Genomic DNA, 15,845 nt, shown 5'->3' with positions numbered 1-15,845 from the left:
TTTATGAAGGAAAAAATACGTTATATTATGTAAAACAATGAACAAGCTACTATTACATATATTTTACACCAAACTCTGATCTAACCAAGTCCCATTTGAGGGCTTCCTCTAACAAGACTTCCTTAAACTTTCACCAATCTACCATCCTACCCAGTTACTTAGTTACACAAACATGACAGCAACAATGGCTGATGAGTTCAACACCCCTAAGTTTTCTTCTCTTTTTTTTTTTTTTTTTTTTTTTTTTTTGTTAAGAAATAATACAATTTGGTAGAAGATTTTGATTTCGTCCGAACACAGGCTACTTATTCTACATCCTGTGCGTCCGAAACGTTCTTCTATCCAAAGATAGCAGCAACGACGACGATGGCATTCTTCGATCATGTGTGATGGGTTATGTGGGTTACTACTTTGGTCACATTGTATGGAGAATAAATTAGTATGTTGCAGAAATGTTTGTTAGAAATGCTCGGGATCGTTTGATGTCGCTACGTTAGGTTGGAGTCTTCATCAAGATTCCTGACTCGTTTTTCGGGTTACCAATCTTCAACTTCTCCTTTTCTGCTGCTTCCTTCTGTGCTTTCTTCTTTTCGTAATCAAGCTGCTTACAGTTTTCTTCATGTGCTCGCACAAACATCCGCATGAAATTGAGCAGTGTATTAACAACTGATCATAAACAAACGCCTTGGATTTCAGTACCAAAAATATGTGCATTTTAGAAGTAATATTCATTTCAACTCTAAGTTGTTCAATACTATTAATGGTGCATTTTGATCCAATGCTCCGGATTAGTAAGAAGCTCTATCAGTCGATGAACATACCTTGCTCGAAAGGGCAACGTGCTGGATCCTCGCCGAAATAAAGAGCGAGCGCATCAGCATTTCTACCCTGAAAATACCCACAGTTCAGAGAAATTCTAATGCTGCTTTCATGATGTATAACGAAATCAAAGAAAAGAGCATCATACGTACCACATTAGAATAAAGCGATGCGAGAGACCTCACTTCGGCCTCGGCATGAGAAAGGAAGTCTTTTAAAGTCTGAATATATCGAAGTAAATGATGAGATCAGAAACAGCTAAAAATTGGAAGAAACCACATCTTTACAAGAGGAGAAGCAACAAAAACTCATAATTTGAAGCCATTCTAAGACAAGGAAATAAATGAGTGAAAGCCAAAAAAACAATGATCCAACCGATTAATAATACTGGAACTCAACATCGATCACAGACTAATATGAGTTTAGAACTTAACAAAAATATGCCTTAAAGCAAACTACTTTAGAACTTTACAAAAATAAAGCTATCCTTGATTAACTGTTATACAGTACCCGGCAAAAAGTTTCTGAAACGGACCCATCGTTTTCTGAATTAGCCAATTCCTGAACAACCTTCTCAAGCCCTTTGCTTATGGCTTGCATTTCCTCTGCCAAATATTTCAGTTGTATCTGTATGATAACCAAACGATTAGCCTTACAAACAAAACAACACTAGAAAGAAAGAAAGAAAGAAATGAAGTAACAATACCTTCGTAGAAATTTCCAAATGCACAAGGTCCTTTGGAAATTCTATAAGTTCTGGTAGCTTTTCAGCGATCACCTGAGGTAGATATCTCACAAATTAATATATACATGAATAAAAATTGCCGAAGAAAAAATTACTCAAAAATGGCTTTAACAGAATGAAAATTTCAATTTTATTCCTCCCTCCGCCTTTTCTTTTCCATTTTCATCCAAGGCATGCAACAAAGAGAAAGGGGTAATAGCATTCTACAATTTCTAATTATTGGCTCATCAATTTCCCCACCGGATATACGAGTTCAAAGATCAACAATCCAGCATATAAAATCTTCTTCCTCTCGAAAAATAAACTAGATCTCAACGGACGTCATATTTTTATAAAATGGCAGGTCACGGTAAAACTAGAAGATACCCATTTCTTCAATTCAATAAGTCCACTCCACCAGCCATCCAGAACTTTTTTCGAGGGCGGGTTAAATGCTATCTTATCAAGATACGATGGTTAGATAATGATTCATCTTTGTTGCTAGATTAGAAGTTGCACATTAACTTGGAGGTAATCTGTTATTCATTAGAAAATGCATTATGGTTCATGCTCAGAGAAGGGTTTGTTCAATATATTTTTTACTATGTATTCATAATTTATGTCGAAACTACCTTATTCTGCAGAATCAACGAGAAGAAAGTCGTGTATGTATATTACACAAATAGCATTGACATGAAATTATAGCAAATCATTTGTACTTAATGCCGGTGGGACGGGAGTTACTAGAAAACTGCGATACTATGAGTGCAAGCCTGTAAAATTATTTGACAAGCAAAATGAATAATGTATTGAACAGAACAGGAGAAGTCTACCTTACATAGATAATGCATGAGAGTCATCTTATTGTTTCTGGCTCGCGTATCAGTGAGTTTGAGGAGACTATCAAGCCGAAATCCAATAGCAGAACCTACATGAACAATGGCAAGAACTCATAAGAGCAGAACACTTGAAGACTTGGTGATACCATTCAAAAAATTTTATGATAAAGCAGAAACTAAAGGCATGTTACAGCATAAATAAAAATATTGACAGCGTACACAATTATAAAGGATAAAAGAGGCAGAACTAGCAAACACTTGCGCTTCATAAAAGTATTTTAAGATTTAAAAGAGGTTGAAATTTAAAAATATTCATTATGCCAATAACATATTCATTTGAACTCAAAAATAAATAAATAAACACGTGTTTTTCATTTTGTCGTCACAAATGGTGTTTTTTTAACTCTTATACTCAATTCTTAAGTTGGCATGACATTTAAACAATCGTTTGCTATGAATCTAAGTAATACTTATTGTAATAAATATTAACCTTCACTTTGGAAATGAGGCATTTATTATTAAGAGATTAACCTCGGGTCTGAGGGCAAAAAAAAAATTAATTCTCCACTGTCCATACTTGAGATAAGAAAAATTGTGATGCTATTTGCAAGGGAAAATATTATCTCACCTCTAGCCGTTCCGTGGTTCAAAGCATTACCCAACGAAAGAATAGTCTGCATTACCCTTTTCAACTTTATCGAATTTCTGATCTGACTAGCACATAGAGAAAGGGTTTAAAATGTGAAAATGTCCAAACGACGTACCTAAATTAAGGAAATTTAAAAAGAATATCACTTGCCTCTTCAGATACCGAATTGACAGTATTCAGACTATATCTAAGGTCAGAGACCTAGAAAGTGAAAATAGTGAAATTGGTGACAAATAATATAAAAAGGAAAAAAAGGAAAAAGGAAAGGAATAATTAAATAGGCTGTCCCCTCACCTGCAACCCGAATTGTATCTTGAAAGAAAAAACTCTTAGCTTGGCCTCAACTCGTGGGACCTTCATCAATTCTAAGAAGAACTATTGAGGAAAAAGACAGAACCAGGTTAATTTTTTTTGTAAGAAACATATTCCCATCGAAAAATTTAAGAAAGAAGTAAAAGGAAGAAAAAAAACTTAAAGGGGAGAGAGAGAGAGAGAGAAAGAGAGTAAAGTATTAACACACTTGTTCACATTTTCCCAAGTTGTCCTTGTCCCCAGTGTACCCCTGAACGTAAAAGAAAAAATGTCAATGTTAGAAAAGGGGGAAGGAAAATTTTCAACAAATTATGGAAGAGATCAAGCAGACCACAAAAATTAGTGCAAACTAAAGGATATAGAATATGATTCAGACCACTGAATGTAAGTTGCACAGAAGGAAATAAGTACCTTAAGTAATTCCATTTCTTCTTTTGTTGGACAAAACTTTATTAGGTTCTCAACCTGATCCACATCTAACGCCATGTCATCCAATGCAAGGACTGAACACTGACAATGATAATACCAAAACAGATTATAAGGAACTATGTAATGTGTATGATTTCCATGTCCCAATTATGTTTAGTATCTCGTTCATAGATTGTTCTAAACCCTCTCTTTCACTCCAAGAAAGAAGCAAATTAATAGCTTACCATCATATCAGGCAAAGGAATCTTAACTTTAGAGAGCATAATTTCACAATTATAGGCCCGTCGAAGTTCAATCTGCCAGAACAAGTAGTTACATGAAACATAAATTGTCTTCAATGGAAGTATATAACAATGTATCAAGGTCACAGTGTGTTAGCCACAATTCTTATATTTTAACACAATTGAAAGGCAGTCAATATTCGATAAGAAACTAATTAACACAAAACTCGGGATCTAAAAGGTAGTTCCAAGGTTAAAAATTATAAGTTCAATTGTTCCATATTGCAACAAATAAACTAACTTAAAATTGTTCCGTACCAATGAAATATTCAATGACATGTAGATTAACTATATCAGAATAAACTTAAGAGTAAACCTACAGAGTTCAGCTGACAACACAAATCTTTTGCTATAATTGCACGGCTTCTAGTCCACATAGAAAAGGATGTATGAGATGCACCCGTCAATACCGAAATGAAGGATGGTTCACAACTTCAGAAATTGAGAAAAACCATTTTTTGCACTAACAGAATCCAATAAATGGGATTGAACTTCTTCTACGGCTAAAATTAAGTCAAAAGTGGCTTGAATTTTCAGTAAAGAAACAAATGTGATAGTAAGTTAATCTCTTTGATTACCAGCTGAACTTTTTCTTGCTTTGGCCCTGAGGCTCGGCGATTTGTTCTACCAGAACCTCCAGACTCCGAATTTGGTGCAGCTGCAGAGAAAAGACTTTCAAGTTCGGACATGTCAAACTCCGGAGCTCTATCACAAATAGGTTAACTAAATTAACATAAGGAAACTTGTAACATATGAGAGAACAAAAATATATGGCACGTACTTGGAAGCTTCATCGTTCTTTGGTGACTCTGCCCATAAGCTTCCTTGCATGGCCCTCGTTAATTTTAACCAGTGGTAAGGCTTCAAATTGCACCTTTTAGGTTGAGACACGTTTTTGGAGTTCAAACGTCCAAGGCCTCGTCCCTTTGCAAGTAAAGCACTGGAAGGTGGTCCAGGAATAGAAGGTATGTTGCCGTTATTAGTGCCAGCGTGAGACTGTGAGGAAGGAGGGGGTGCAGGTGGAGCAGGTCCCGTCGTTGAAAAACCTGAAGGAGGTGGGGCAGGTGGAGCTGACTTTACAACACCTGGACTTGAGGTGGATCCTGAATTGGCAGAAGGTGGAGGAGGAGGAGGAGGGGGGCCAGAGACATGCGTTGTTGCAGAAACATTTGGTGCACGACTAGGCAGAAGAGGAGGAGGAGGAGGAGGCGGTGCTAAAGATACATTACTAGGATCTGGGGAAGATCTAGGAGAGGGAGGAGGTGGGGGAGGTGGAGGGCCAGGTACAACCTTCAAGTTCCTGACTACCGTGGTAGAACCCTGTGGTGCAGGACTAGGAGGAGGTGGTGGCGACGGTGGCCCTAAAGACATGGTACTAGAACCACAAGTCGATGAACTCAAAGATGGGGGCAAGGGTGGGGCCAGAGGTGGAGGTGGCGGTGGGGGCACCGATGTTGGCGAGACAACACTAGTGCCCAAGTTGGGGCTAGAGCATGGAGGAGGAGGATGAGGAGATAGAGGAGGGGGAGGGACAATTGACAAATTCTTTTTAGGCAACTGAGAAGAAACTAAACGATCATTAGACGAAGAAGATTGAAGAACAACTGGAATTGATGTCTTTGTCGAGGACAATAGCATTGTTGTAGAAGAAGGTTGTGGTGGAGATGGGGAAAATGAACCATTCATCCTGCCAAAAGATGGAGATGTTACTAAAAACGAAGATGAATCAAGATGAGAGATGGGAGGAGAGGGAGGAGTGGGAAGACAAAATGATTGCTTGGCACAAGAACATGGACATGATCTTAATAAAGAAGAAGAGGATATCGAAGGTAAGCTCTCACTGTATGAAGGTGTGGACTTCCTAAGAAAAGAGCTAGGCGTTGGTTGTAACGAAGATGGTAATAATTGACTTCTCCCTAGTGACGTGGTTTGATACGGTTGAGAAATTGAAGGTTTAATAGGTTTCAAAGAAAGTTGGCGGAGTACAAATGGATCAGAAATGGTTGAAGTTGATGTGGTGGTAGAAGGTCTTTCTAATGTAGAACTTGGCTCCAGTGCCAGCGGGGGATGCAAAATAGGATGCTTACCAGGTTGAATATATTTATATGAATCTAGAGCACTTGGAGCCAAGCGATAAGATGATGGTGAAGATATTGTCGCTGGATGTATGACTTCCTTACCACTAAATTTGGAATGATCGTGTAATAATGCTGTATTGCCCGGAGCAGAAGGTGCACTGGGATATCTTAATTTTGGGGAAGGTGAACCTTGCACAGAACTAGGGAAGGAGACTGGTGTAGACATGGAAGGTTGAGGTATTCTTTGGGTAACGATTTTAGTCTGAGGTGGTAGTTCGAGAGCAACCTGCAATTCTGGGGTTTCAATCTTCGATCTCACTGATCTTTCAGTGAGATATAGTTCAGAATACGGCTCGGATTGATTTTTTTGTATCTTCAATTGGGGACTTCTAATATTGTCTTCAGATGTCTCTGATTCCGATATTAGTTTTTCTAAAGATAAGTCAAGCAACTGGTTTCTGTCTAAAGAGTTGAAACTAATAAGTTTCTCCTGAAGAAAATTTGAAGCTGTCATTTTCTGAAGCGCAGTAAGAGCTGCTTCTGCCTTAGGGCTTAGCCATTCCACATTGCTAAAGATCTCTTGAACTCTAGCAAATGCTTCAATTGGAAGACCTTCTTTCTCCTCAATATTCGGCAATTCAACTGAAATACGCGATGCGTTAGCATCCATCTCTGAGAAAAGAACCTTCATCCAAACACAACTTCTTTAGTCTTGAGAAGATGAACACAAGAAAGAGGTAATAATAATAGAAGAAAGAAGAAAGGGATGAGGGGGATGAAACAAAAATAGTAATTGAACATACCTCTGCTCTGAAATCCTTTGGAAATTGATCCTTTGCATGCCATAAGATATCGATGTCATCCCGGTTAAGCATCAAAATATTTGACCTTATAAATGCCGTATTAAACATAACTCGAAACACCATCTCCTCCCTTTCCAGATCATTGTCCAAACTTATACATTCAAAAACAACATCACCTTGGATATGGCAATGGATATCAATTTTAACTAGTTCACAATCAACCTGTAACAAAATATGAAAGAATTACAAAAACAAAAATCCTGTAGGCTTCCCACCACAAACAAAGCCAGGAAAGTATATCCTTGCGAACTAAAATACAAATTTGTCCTTTTTTTTTACCATTTAAGGTTTATAATTGGTACTTCGATGAAAGACTTGTTATATGATCCCAGCCACATTAAAACTATAAGACATTACACACACACAGAAACAGAGCAGGACAAAAAAACAGAATCTCGTTGCTCAAAACTACAACCACCCTTCGTTTTGAACAACAAAAAACGATTAATCAAGTACGACAACAGGTTTTCCAACAAGCCTTACAAGGAGCTCTCGGAACTCTGAATAGTAGTTCTATATGGATGAACACACAACCTGGGACTAAAGAGAAACACATTTAAAGAAAAACAATTACCAGTAAGCAGATATAGTAAATCTTGAAAACAGTCGATACACGGAGAAAGCAATTCCCAAAAGAAATAAAACTGTTAATAGGTTTTTTTTTTTTTTTTTTTTTTAATGAGAAACTAAAGCTACGAATAAGTCAGGTCAAGGGGTGGCACTCTTCTTTGGGCCGAGCTTTCTTAAAGTAAAGCTCTCTAGGTCATCAAGCATTTCTGTAATGTAACAATTCTCTTCTCTTGGCCATGGATTAGTGCGTTCGACTTCATACCACATGGAAATAATAAAAAAGGAGAGAAGGGTCTCGCCATGACTTCTATAATTTTTGTAATAAATATAAACCAAAAAAAAAATCAATAAATATAGACAAGAAATAAGGGGGTCATGTACGCTCAACCCTCTATTTAAAAGGGGAAAAAGTAGTCACCTGCTTATACTGGCGAACAAGTTTACTCCTTTTGGGTGTTGAGAACAATACTTTGGAGGTTCGATCACCAGCCATAAAGGGATCCTGTCCATATATCCTAAATATTGGGCGGCAACCACCTTCACCATCCATATTAGGAATAAGTCTAATAATTATGCAGTCTAGAGTAAGCGCCCTGTCAAGCGGAGGCCATTCTGATCCCACATTTCTTCTTGATACATATTGAAGATACCTCAATTGCGAAGGCAATGGATTAAGAGGCGACATCAACTGCAAAAGCTCCCGAGGTGCTTGCTTGTAGATCATGTCCAAAATTTTCTGCTCCCCAGCATACTGCTTCCTATAAATCAAAAGAGCAGCCAACATGAAAGCCAAGACCGGCCATCCCCCTCGTTCACAGTGCATCAAAAGAATATTTTGTTGCATAAGTGAGAGCCAGTTTTCACAGGATCTTAAGAAGTGGTGAATCATCTCCATGGTGAGAAGAGGGCAACCTTCATAGTGTCGAGGATAGTCCATGACAGTCATGTCATACATAGATAATATATTAGTGATGAGGCTTTGATTCTCCCCCTCTCGGAAATTGAACACCATGAATGAAGCGTCGGTGAGACTTTCACGAAGTTGTCCCACGATACCTCCAATATAGACTTTGTATTCGTCTTCTTCCAAAACCTCCGTTGTAAAGCAGCAGTCGAAAACTGCACATACATTCACAGGTTTATCCAACGTCCCAATCATCTATAATCAAGCAAGACTACACATCCCTCCACAAGTTTCAAGGCAAAAGATTTAGAACTCCAAAAATTCATTCAATGCTCAGAATTTTTTCGGGAGTTAAGGCCTGAATTTGCAGCATCTTTAAGACAAGAAAAAGTGGAACATAAACAATCCCAGGGAAGAAGAAGGCAGATACAATAAACAAAAAGTCAATACATGAGAATAACTGTAACTTAAAAGGAAGGAGAAGGATAATTTGTGGACTAACCCCAAAGGGGACATAGAATCCACAACAGGGAGCTCTGAGAAATCATAGCAAAGGGGTTGCATCTTATAACTTGAAAGAGCTACTTTCAAATGGGGACGGCACAATGATTATAAAAGGCCCACAAATACAACAGCTATAGTGACTTTTAGTAACAAAATTTCATGTAAAATACCATAATGTCACTGATGATTCAGTTTAGGCAACAACGAAAACGATTACCAGAGCTAATAACCCCTTCACTACGAAGAATATGCTGTGAAATTAACGATAAAGAACGATTATGAATAATTCTGGTAAGCCAAAGTCGTAGAACAGTTAACCAAAGTCGGACATACCATAAACCCTTTCGGATATCTCTAAAAGCCCGTCCGGTGGCTTCCGATAAAAGAATTTGCGAAATAAGGCCATTGTGATATTCGGCTCGAGATCCAAATAAGCATAAAACGAAGCTCCTAGGAATCAAATCCCCAATTTGAATCCGCATTACGAAGACATATTGCATCTAATTTTCAGCCTCACCGATCACCAAATTCCCTCGCAAAAGGGATAATTGCAGAAACGCCATGATTGTGTTGTATTGCAGAGTGTAAATTCCGTAAACAAAATGGAAATGGATTTTTGATTGACCTTGAAGGCAACACTTTCCCTCTCGGTACGGCCGTCGTTGCCGTCACGTTCACACTTGACGTCTCATGGTGAAAAGAAAAAGAAGATTGACTTAGCTTTCAATCAATTCAAGCTCCCATGTCCCCGCCCGAAGAAATTGAGAGAGAAATAGAGCGGAAACAAAAATTGAAATGTAGTTTAGGGTTTAGAGAAAGAATGTGGTGGAATATTCCAACAAAATTTGTTAGCGAGATGAAGAAGAATTCACAAGAAAAATACTGTAAACAATGAAGAATCGGATATGGCGGTCGTTAATGGAGGATCTCAGGTTTGTCGTATCTTCTCTTTGGCGCTCTCTGTAATTTTTTTTTTTTTTTTTTTTTTTTTTTGTTCTTTGCGTAAAAAATTAAAACAAAATGATTTGGTTAGACGAGATCTGTACTCGTGTTGCTTTTCGCACGTGCGTTCCCCATGCACATTAAATTATATGCTATATTAAATAAAATATATTTTACTGATTTAATTATAATATTTATTAAAAACTATAACATTCAATATTATTATTATTATTATTTTCCAATTTAAATTTTTTAAGATTAAATGTATATTTTTGTATTGTAATATTTATATCATTTCTTAATTTGTCTTTAATATTCAATTTCAAATATGTTAATTCAATATTTTATTATAAGTTTAGTTATTAGATATTAATTTCGGGTTGATTAAGTTAGTGAACCGAGCAACTCAAAGAGAATTCACAATCCAACTCAAATCGAAAACTGGGTTGAGTTGTAACCCTATTTTCAAGTTGATCGGACCCAAAGAATATCAACCTTGATGATCTTCCTTCTCATTTACGATGCCGGTCAGGAAAAATGACAGTAAAATGTAACTATTTATTTCATGATTGTCCTTTTTATTGAGAACGTGATTAGAAAACTGACCACGACATTAGACCCACTTCTCCAATAATATTATTATTATTATTTTTCCAGATACAATCTCTACCGAAAAGGAAGATAGTCGGAACAAGGAAGCTTTTTTTTTTTTTTTTTTTTTATTTTATTTTATTATTTATTAGAGAGTCTGTACACAGGTAGTTGTTGCTCGATCGAAGCTCTAATTTTATTGCGAACTGAAAACCCCAGCCTATCAGAAAACCGTTAAAGTAAAAAATAAGCTTTTAAAACTGTTATGATCTAGACTCTCACTCACGTCGACTTGAATACTATGTTATACTACTTGTCCTATTAATCAACCAACAACAACCATGGAAATTCATTAAGCCATGTGTTGATAAATACCCGCCTAGTTCTAGTGTGATCGAGGGTTTTTATTAACTCCCGAAGTTAAGTTTAAAAAATACTATTATAGTTAGTTTTGGATACAGACCATTAATATTTTGTTTTTAAAAAATACCATTAAACTTTCTAAAGCGTTTTGAAATACTCTTACTATCAATATATACACGAAACTATTAGTACTGTATTTCCAAAATATTTGTGAACTATAAAAAAAAAATTATTACACTGAAAATTCAATAATAATTTTAAAATAAAATATTAATAATTCATCTTTTGAATTTTAAAATTACTATTAATTTTTTAAAAAAATTATGACGAAATAATTATTTTTGATATCTGGACCTTCAAAGAAATAATATTTTAATATTTAAAAGGCAAAATTGGAAAACAAAATAAAGGAAATGTAAGAAATATCATATTAGGTAAATAAAAAAACAAAAAAAGAAAATTTTAATTTAAGGAACTTGAATTGGAGGGAATTTTGAAATGTAACAAATCGAGCGCAAAGGAATTATTGAGTCAATTCAATTCCATTATCGGTCAATCGATATCAGATTAGAAATCATAAATTCCTTGAAATTATTGAGACCCAATTCTTCATTATCAAAGCCGACGATGCCATTGAATTCTTTAATGAAGCTTTGAGAAATCTCGTGAATCGCAGACCAATCCAACACGCCATTAATATTCTCACTCTCTGCAATTCGAGAAGCCTTTCAGTTTCTTCTCTGTCACTTTGTAATCGAATTTAATATCCTCTCTGCCCCTTTACTGATTCGAAGTAATCACATTCGCTTATGAGTTCACTCTTTAAATCCCACGAAGTTTCAGATTCCTGCAATTCGACGGGGCGTCTCTTGCGTGTGGTTGATATTCTCCGGGAAGAAGACGGCGACGGCGACGGTTTTTTCGGCGATTTTGGAATGTCTGATGCTGGAGAGCGTCTGGTGGATGAGTCGGTGACCGTTCATTGTTTGTCACCACGACGGATTGTTGCTCGGTGGGTGGCTTCGTTCCGGCGACCGAAGCGGAGGAGAGCGGCGACGGAGGTTAAGAGAGAGAAAGAAAGTGGAGATTCCGATGATCGGTTGATGTGTAGTAGGTGCGCGAGGAATGGAGTTGACAGCGGCGCTTCGTCGTCTTCAGCGACGGAGATTGCAGGGCCTGGTGAGTGAGTATGATTGAATTGATCTGTGATATTGCGATTTTAAGCGATTGAATGTTCTTTGTTATATCGAAACTATTTCGAATTTGCAATGCTACTGTATTTCATCGATGTTTAATTGGATTGATTGAAACTATAATCAAAACGATTAGGATCTGAAGAAATGGTAATTGTGTAATGCCGAATCAGAGAAAACTGTATGCGGACTTTGAAATTTAAAAGTCCAACAATCTGGAATAGTTATAAGAGTTCATAAGATCTCAAAAACTAAGATCAAGTGGCTGTATGTTCATCCATAAACACGAACATTCTTATATCCAATAGGTAAGATTTGTAAGAAAAGAACTAAGATCAATTGACTTTAAATGTCGAATTTCTTAAGAGTTTGAACTTTCTACATCTCAATTTCATGGATGTTTTCTCCAATGTTTCAATTTTGATTGTGTTCTTTAAATTCACAGGACTGATTAGGAAAGACGATACCTCATTCAACATGGGAGTTGGGTGTAGTTTGTTGTATCTTGTTCTTGCGAGTAAAAATGAACTCTCGAAGATGGTAGATTTGCGGAGACAAATGGAACTATTTCTTCAAGATATCAAAGAAGAGATGGGAAGAAAGAACAATCCGTTTGAGCCATTCCACTTGAATACAGATATGGCGTGTTCTTCCACTGATTGCCAAGACGGTCCTTGCTCGACCAGCCAGCGTTCATATCAACAATATTTTTCATCTCAAATTTTGTCTGATGCACAATCAAATATACCAAATTATCACCAGAAGTCATGTCTGCATGAACAAGGGGAACGTCAGGAACGGATCGACGAACTGGAATCTGAGTTCGAGGCCGAGTTGGAACGCTTGCAGCTCCATTTGGAAGTTGAAAGTTCTTCTGGACGGATAGAGCAGCTAAAAATTGAGGTACATGGGAACATACTAAAACTTCTAGATTACTTTTGCTTTTTAAGTTTGATTTGATGGAAATGAAACTGGTTGGTTTGGAAATGCTCACTCTTATAGTTGTTGCAGTCTTCACATGATTGAGAATATCTTTACTGGTTTTCCAATGTCTTGGTTTGAGCACATTACTTATGACAAGAAACATCTTAGATCTATGGGAGTTCATGATCACACGTCCTACATGAAAGTTCAAAAATTAATAGTGGGTGATTTTCTAACCTCCAACATTCGTTCTGTAATTGCTCAAGTTCACCGTTGGTAGATATTGTTCTTTTGGACTTTCTCTTTCGAGCTTTCCCTCAAGGTTTTTAAAACGCGTCTGTTAGGGAGAGGTTTCCATACCCTTATAAGGATATTTCGTTTTCTTCCCTAACCGTTGTGAGATCGCACAATCCACCCCCTTTCAGGACCCAGCGTCCTCGCTGACACTTGTTCCATTCTTCAATCGATGTAGGACCCCCCAATCCACCCCCTTCGGGGCCCAGCGTCCTTGCTGGCACGCCACCTCGTGTCCACTCCCATTCGGGGCTTAGCCTCCTCGCTGGCATATCGCTCGATATCTAAATCTAATACCATTTATAATAGCCCAAGCCCATCTCTAGCAGATATTGTTCTCTTCAGTCTTTTCCCTTTCGTGCTTCTCCTCAAGGTTATTAAAAAGCGTATGCTAGGGAGAGGTTTCTACACTCTTATAAAAGATGTTTCGTTCTCCTCTCCAAACGACGTGGGATCTCACAATTCTCTAATTTCATGGAGTACGAATAATTCCTAATCAGATCTGAAGGGATGAATATCTGTGTTCTGTTGTATATTCTGTTCTTGATTGCAAGTTTTGAAAAACTGGGTTATATGTGAAATGACAGAATGCAAAGAACACGGACTCTACTAGAAGTTGCTGTATTAGTTCTGGTGAAGTCATTGATCTCCAAGAAGATGGCACTAACAGGCAACATGGAGTTCCTCCTGTAGAACTCGAAAGAAAGTTGCACGAGCTGCTCAAAGCTAGACAGGAAGAACGAATAAAAGAACTTGAAGGCGCTTTAGAATGTGTCAAGCAGGAAGTTATTGAGAAAGAATCTGAGGTTTCTTGGTGGAAGGAAACTGCAAAAGTCATTTCTAAGCACATTCCAGCTCATTCACGACTTAAACTTGCTTCTCAACATGATCAGCTTCAGCAACTTCGGTAAGCATCCTTCTACACTTTACAATAGGCTCTAAGAAAGACTTATTAAAATGATAACTGATGCTTTAGATACAAGCCAATCAAGTCTTTGTGATATGCTTTCTAGGGGAAATTTCCTTTGTTTACTTTATGGTGAGGAGTATTCGTACTCTCATAGTTGTACGAGGAGTGTTGTTCCAAATTTATGCTTGACTACATGAACTTTTTGGATAAATATCTTTGAGTAACGTTTTTGTGATCATGTGTCGGATACTCGTTTGCTTTCCTCGTGTCTTGGGTTTCTAAGAAATAGCATGTCAAAATCTTCGTGTCTGTGCTTCCTCGTAAATGCCATTACACCACGTTTGTTTGTCAAGAATGTTACACTATTTTGAAAAACCACTGTTGAGAAAATTGAGAGGTGTAGTCCTACATTGGCTACTTAAGAGAAAGATCATAGGTTCATAAGTATGAAACACTATTTCCATTAGTATGAAATATTTTTGGGAAACTAAAAGTAAAGCAATGAGAGTTTATGCTCAAAGTGGATAATATCTCTCAAAGTGGATAATATCTCTCAAAGTGGATAATATCATACAATTGTGGAGATATGTGGTTCTCAACGACCCTCCTCTTGACTAACTAAGAGGAAGATCATAGGTTTATACAGAAGACTATCTCTATTGGTATGGGGTATTTTGGGAAACTAAAAGCAAAGTCACGAGAATTTATATTCAATTTGGACCATATATTATTCTTGAGATCCGTGATTCTTATCAACTCCTTCTAGATTACTAGCGGGATTCAAATCAAATCTACCGGAGTCAAAATGAAATCTGAAATAAGATCTATTGGATGATGTTTGAATTATGTTCATTTAACCAAAAATGTCAGGTTCCAATAATGATGAAAAGGATGCAAAACATGCCGAAAGCAGCAGCTCTGTGGCTTACTTTATTTTGAAGATGCGCACCAACGACGAACAGAGTTGAAGAACAGTCCCATTCAAACATCACATCATATTCCTTCTTATCTGAACTTGGTAGAGTGTCCCATTTCAAATTCTCTTGCTTATTATATTTTGACAAATCCCTCCCTAAGTCTGAATTATTTTGAATTTTTTTTTTGTCAAGTTTGAATGAAAATCGATCTAATTAGTAGTTGAAATATAATATTTAGAGAATATATTATAATAATTAATTAGTTATGAAATATATATTAGATATTATATCTTAATATTTTTTCGTATGATTTGATTAGTAGTATGTTTTATTTTATTTTTAATATTTAATTCATTTATATTTTTCTTATTTGTAGGTATTAGTTGGTAGCTTGTATCCTATTTAAACGTTGTGAATATTAATGAGAATACATACCTTCAATCTTAATTCTATTTCTTATCCTTAACATTAGTAAGTAATTTTTTGGTCAAATTAAACTGTGTGCTTTTTGTTTGGATTTAGATTCGATTTAATCCTTTTAAGTTTGATAGATAATTAGTGGGGTTGAAGAAATTTTAATATAATGAATATTTTATTTCTATTTATTTATTTATTTATTTTTGTGGTTGTTATTTGGGATGAGCCACAAAAAAAATGTAATGAACACCGCATAGGCTCCACAATTCCACTTCAACATCATGGGCCTTTGAATTTTTAACAAATTAAAAAGAAAAATTGA

The 15,845-nt window shown here is 36.6% G+C and overlaps 2 protein-coding genes across 5 annotated transcripts; one reads left to right on the top strand and one right to left on the bottom strand.

The window, feature by feature from the left end:
* Positions 1–9,959, bottom strand: LOC111788082 (formin-like protein 18). 4 transcript variants are annotated; one of them, XM_023668251.2, is made up of 17 exons: positions 9,306–9,957; positions 7,983–8,683; positions 6,935–7,156; positions 4,835–6,816; positions 4,632–4,758; positions 3,997–4,068; positions 3,755–3,853; positions 3,552–3,593; positions 3,326–3,406; positions 3,182–3,232; positions 3,011–3,092; positions 2,377–2,471; positions 1,526–1,597; positions 1,330–1,446; positions 972–1,040; positions 822–888; positions 1–666 (listed from the first exon to the last, which is right to left on the bottom strand). In XM_023668251.2, exons 1-17 carry the CDS (start codon positions 9,376–9,378, stop codon positions 494–496), a joined length of 4,125 nt encoding a protein of 1,374 aa, XP_023524019.2. In that variant the 5' UTR covers positions 9,379–9,957; the 3' UTR covers positions 1–493. The 4 variants fall into 4 exon arrangements, 2 of the variants coding, with proteins under 2 accessions (XP_023524019.2, XP_086977518.1); XR_015419888.1 differs by having other exon boundaries at positions 654–666; positions 1,355–1,446; positions 9,306–9,959; XR_002814101.2 differs by lacking the exons at positions 1–666; positions 822–888; positions 972–1,040 and having other exon boundaries at positions 1,369–1,446; positions 2,382–2,471; positions 9,306–9,959.
* Positions 9,960–11,387: 1,428 nt separating this feature from the next.
* Positions 11,388–15,401, top strand: LOC111788204 (protein POLAR LOCALIZATION DURING ASYMMETRIC DIVISION AND REDISTRIBUTION). The gene is made up of 4 exons (XM_023668473.2): positions 11,388–12,047; positions 12,507–12,964; positions 13,867–14,186; positions 15,060–15,401. Exons 1-4 carry the CDS (start codon positions 11,678–11,680, stop codon positions 15,067–15,069), a joined length of 1,158 nt encoding a protein of 385 aa, XP_023524241.2. The 5' UTR covers positions 11,388–11,677; the 3' UTR covers positions 15,070–15,401.
* Positions 15,402–15,845: the final 444 nt, after the last annotated feature.

Source organism: Cucurbita pepo, chromosome 2, assembly GCF_057944985.1.
Source record: "Cucurbita pepo subsp. pepo isolate OVF chromosome 2, ASM5794498v1, whole genome shotgun sequence".
In the NCBI taxonomy this organism is placed as follows: domain Eukaryota; kingdom Viridiplantae; phylum Streptophyta; class Magnoliopsida; order Cucurbitales; family Cucurbitaceae; genus Cucurbita; species Cucurbita pepo.
Note: the sequence above shows the minus strand (reverse complement) of the source record. Positions and strands in the feature narration are given on the sequence as shown.

What these genes read in the sequence shown, in the direction of transcription:
- LOC111788204 (XM_023668473.2), top strand. Translation starts at nt 11,678, where the DNA reads ATGAGTTCACTCTTTAAATCCCACGAAGTTTCAGATTCCTGCAATTCG. An exon ending in GACGGAGATTGCAGGGCCTG is followed by an intron (nt 12,048 to 12,506) that starts GTGAGTGAGTAT and finishes TTAAATTCACAG; the next exon opens with GACTGATTAGGAAAGACGAT. An exon ending in TAGAGCAGCTAAAAATTGAG is followed by an intron (nt 12,965 to 13,866) that starts GTACATGGGAAC and finishes GTGAAATGACAG; the next exon opens with AATGCAAAGAACACGGACTC.
- LOC111788082 (XM_023668251.2), bottom strand. Translation starts at nt 9,378, where the DNA reads ATGGCCTTATTTCGCAAATTCTTTTATCGGAAGCCACCGGACGGGCTT. An exon ending in TTCCTTTGCCTGATATGATG is followed by an intron (nt 3,854 to 3,996) that starts GTAAGCTATTAA and finishes TATCATTGTCAG; the next exon opens with TGTTCAGTCCTTGCATTGGA. An exon ending in ACTTGGGAAAATGTGAACAA is followed by an intron (nt 3,407 to 3,551) that starts GTGTGTTAATAC and finishes TTTCCTCAATAG; the next exon opens with TTCTTCTTAGAATTGATGAA.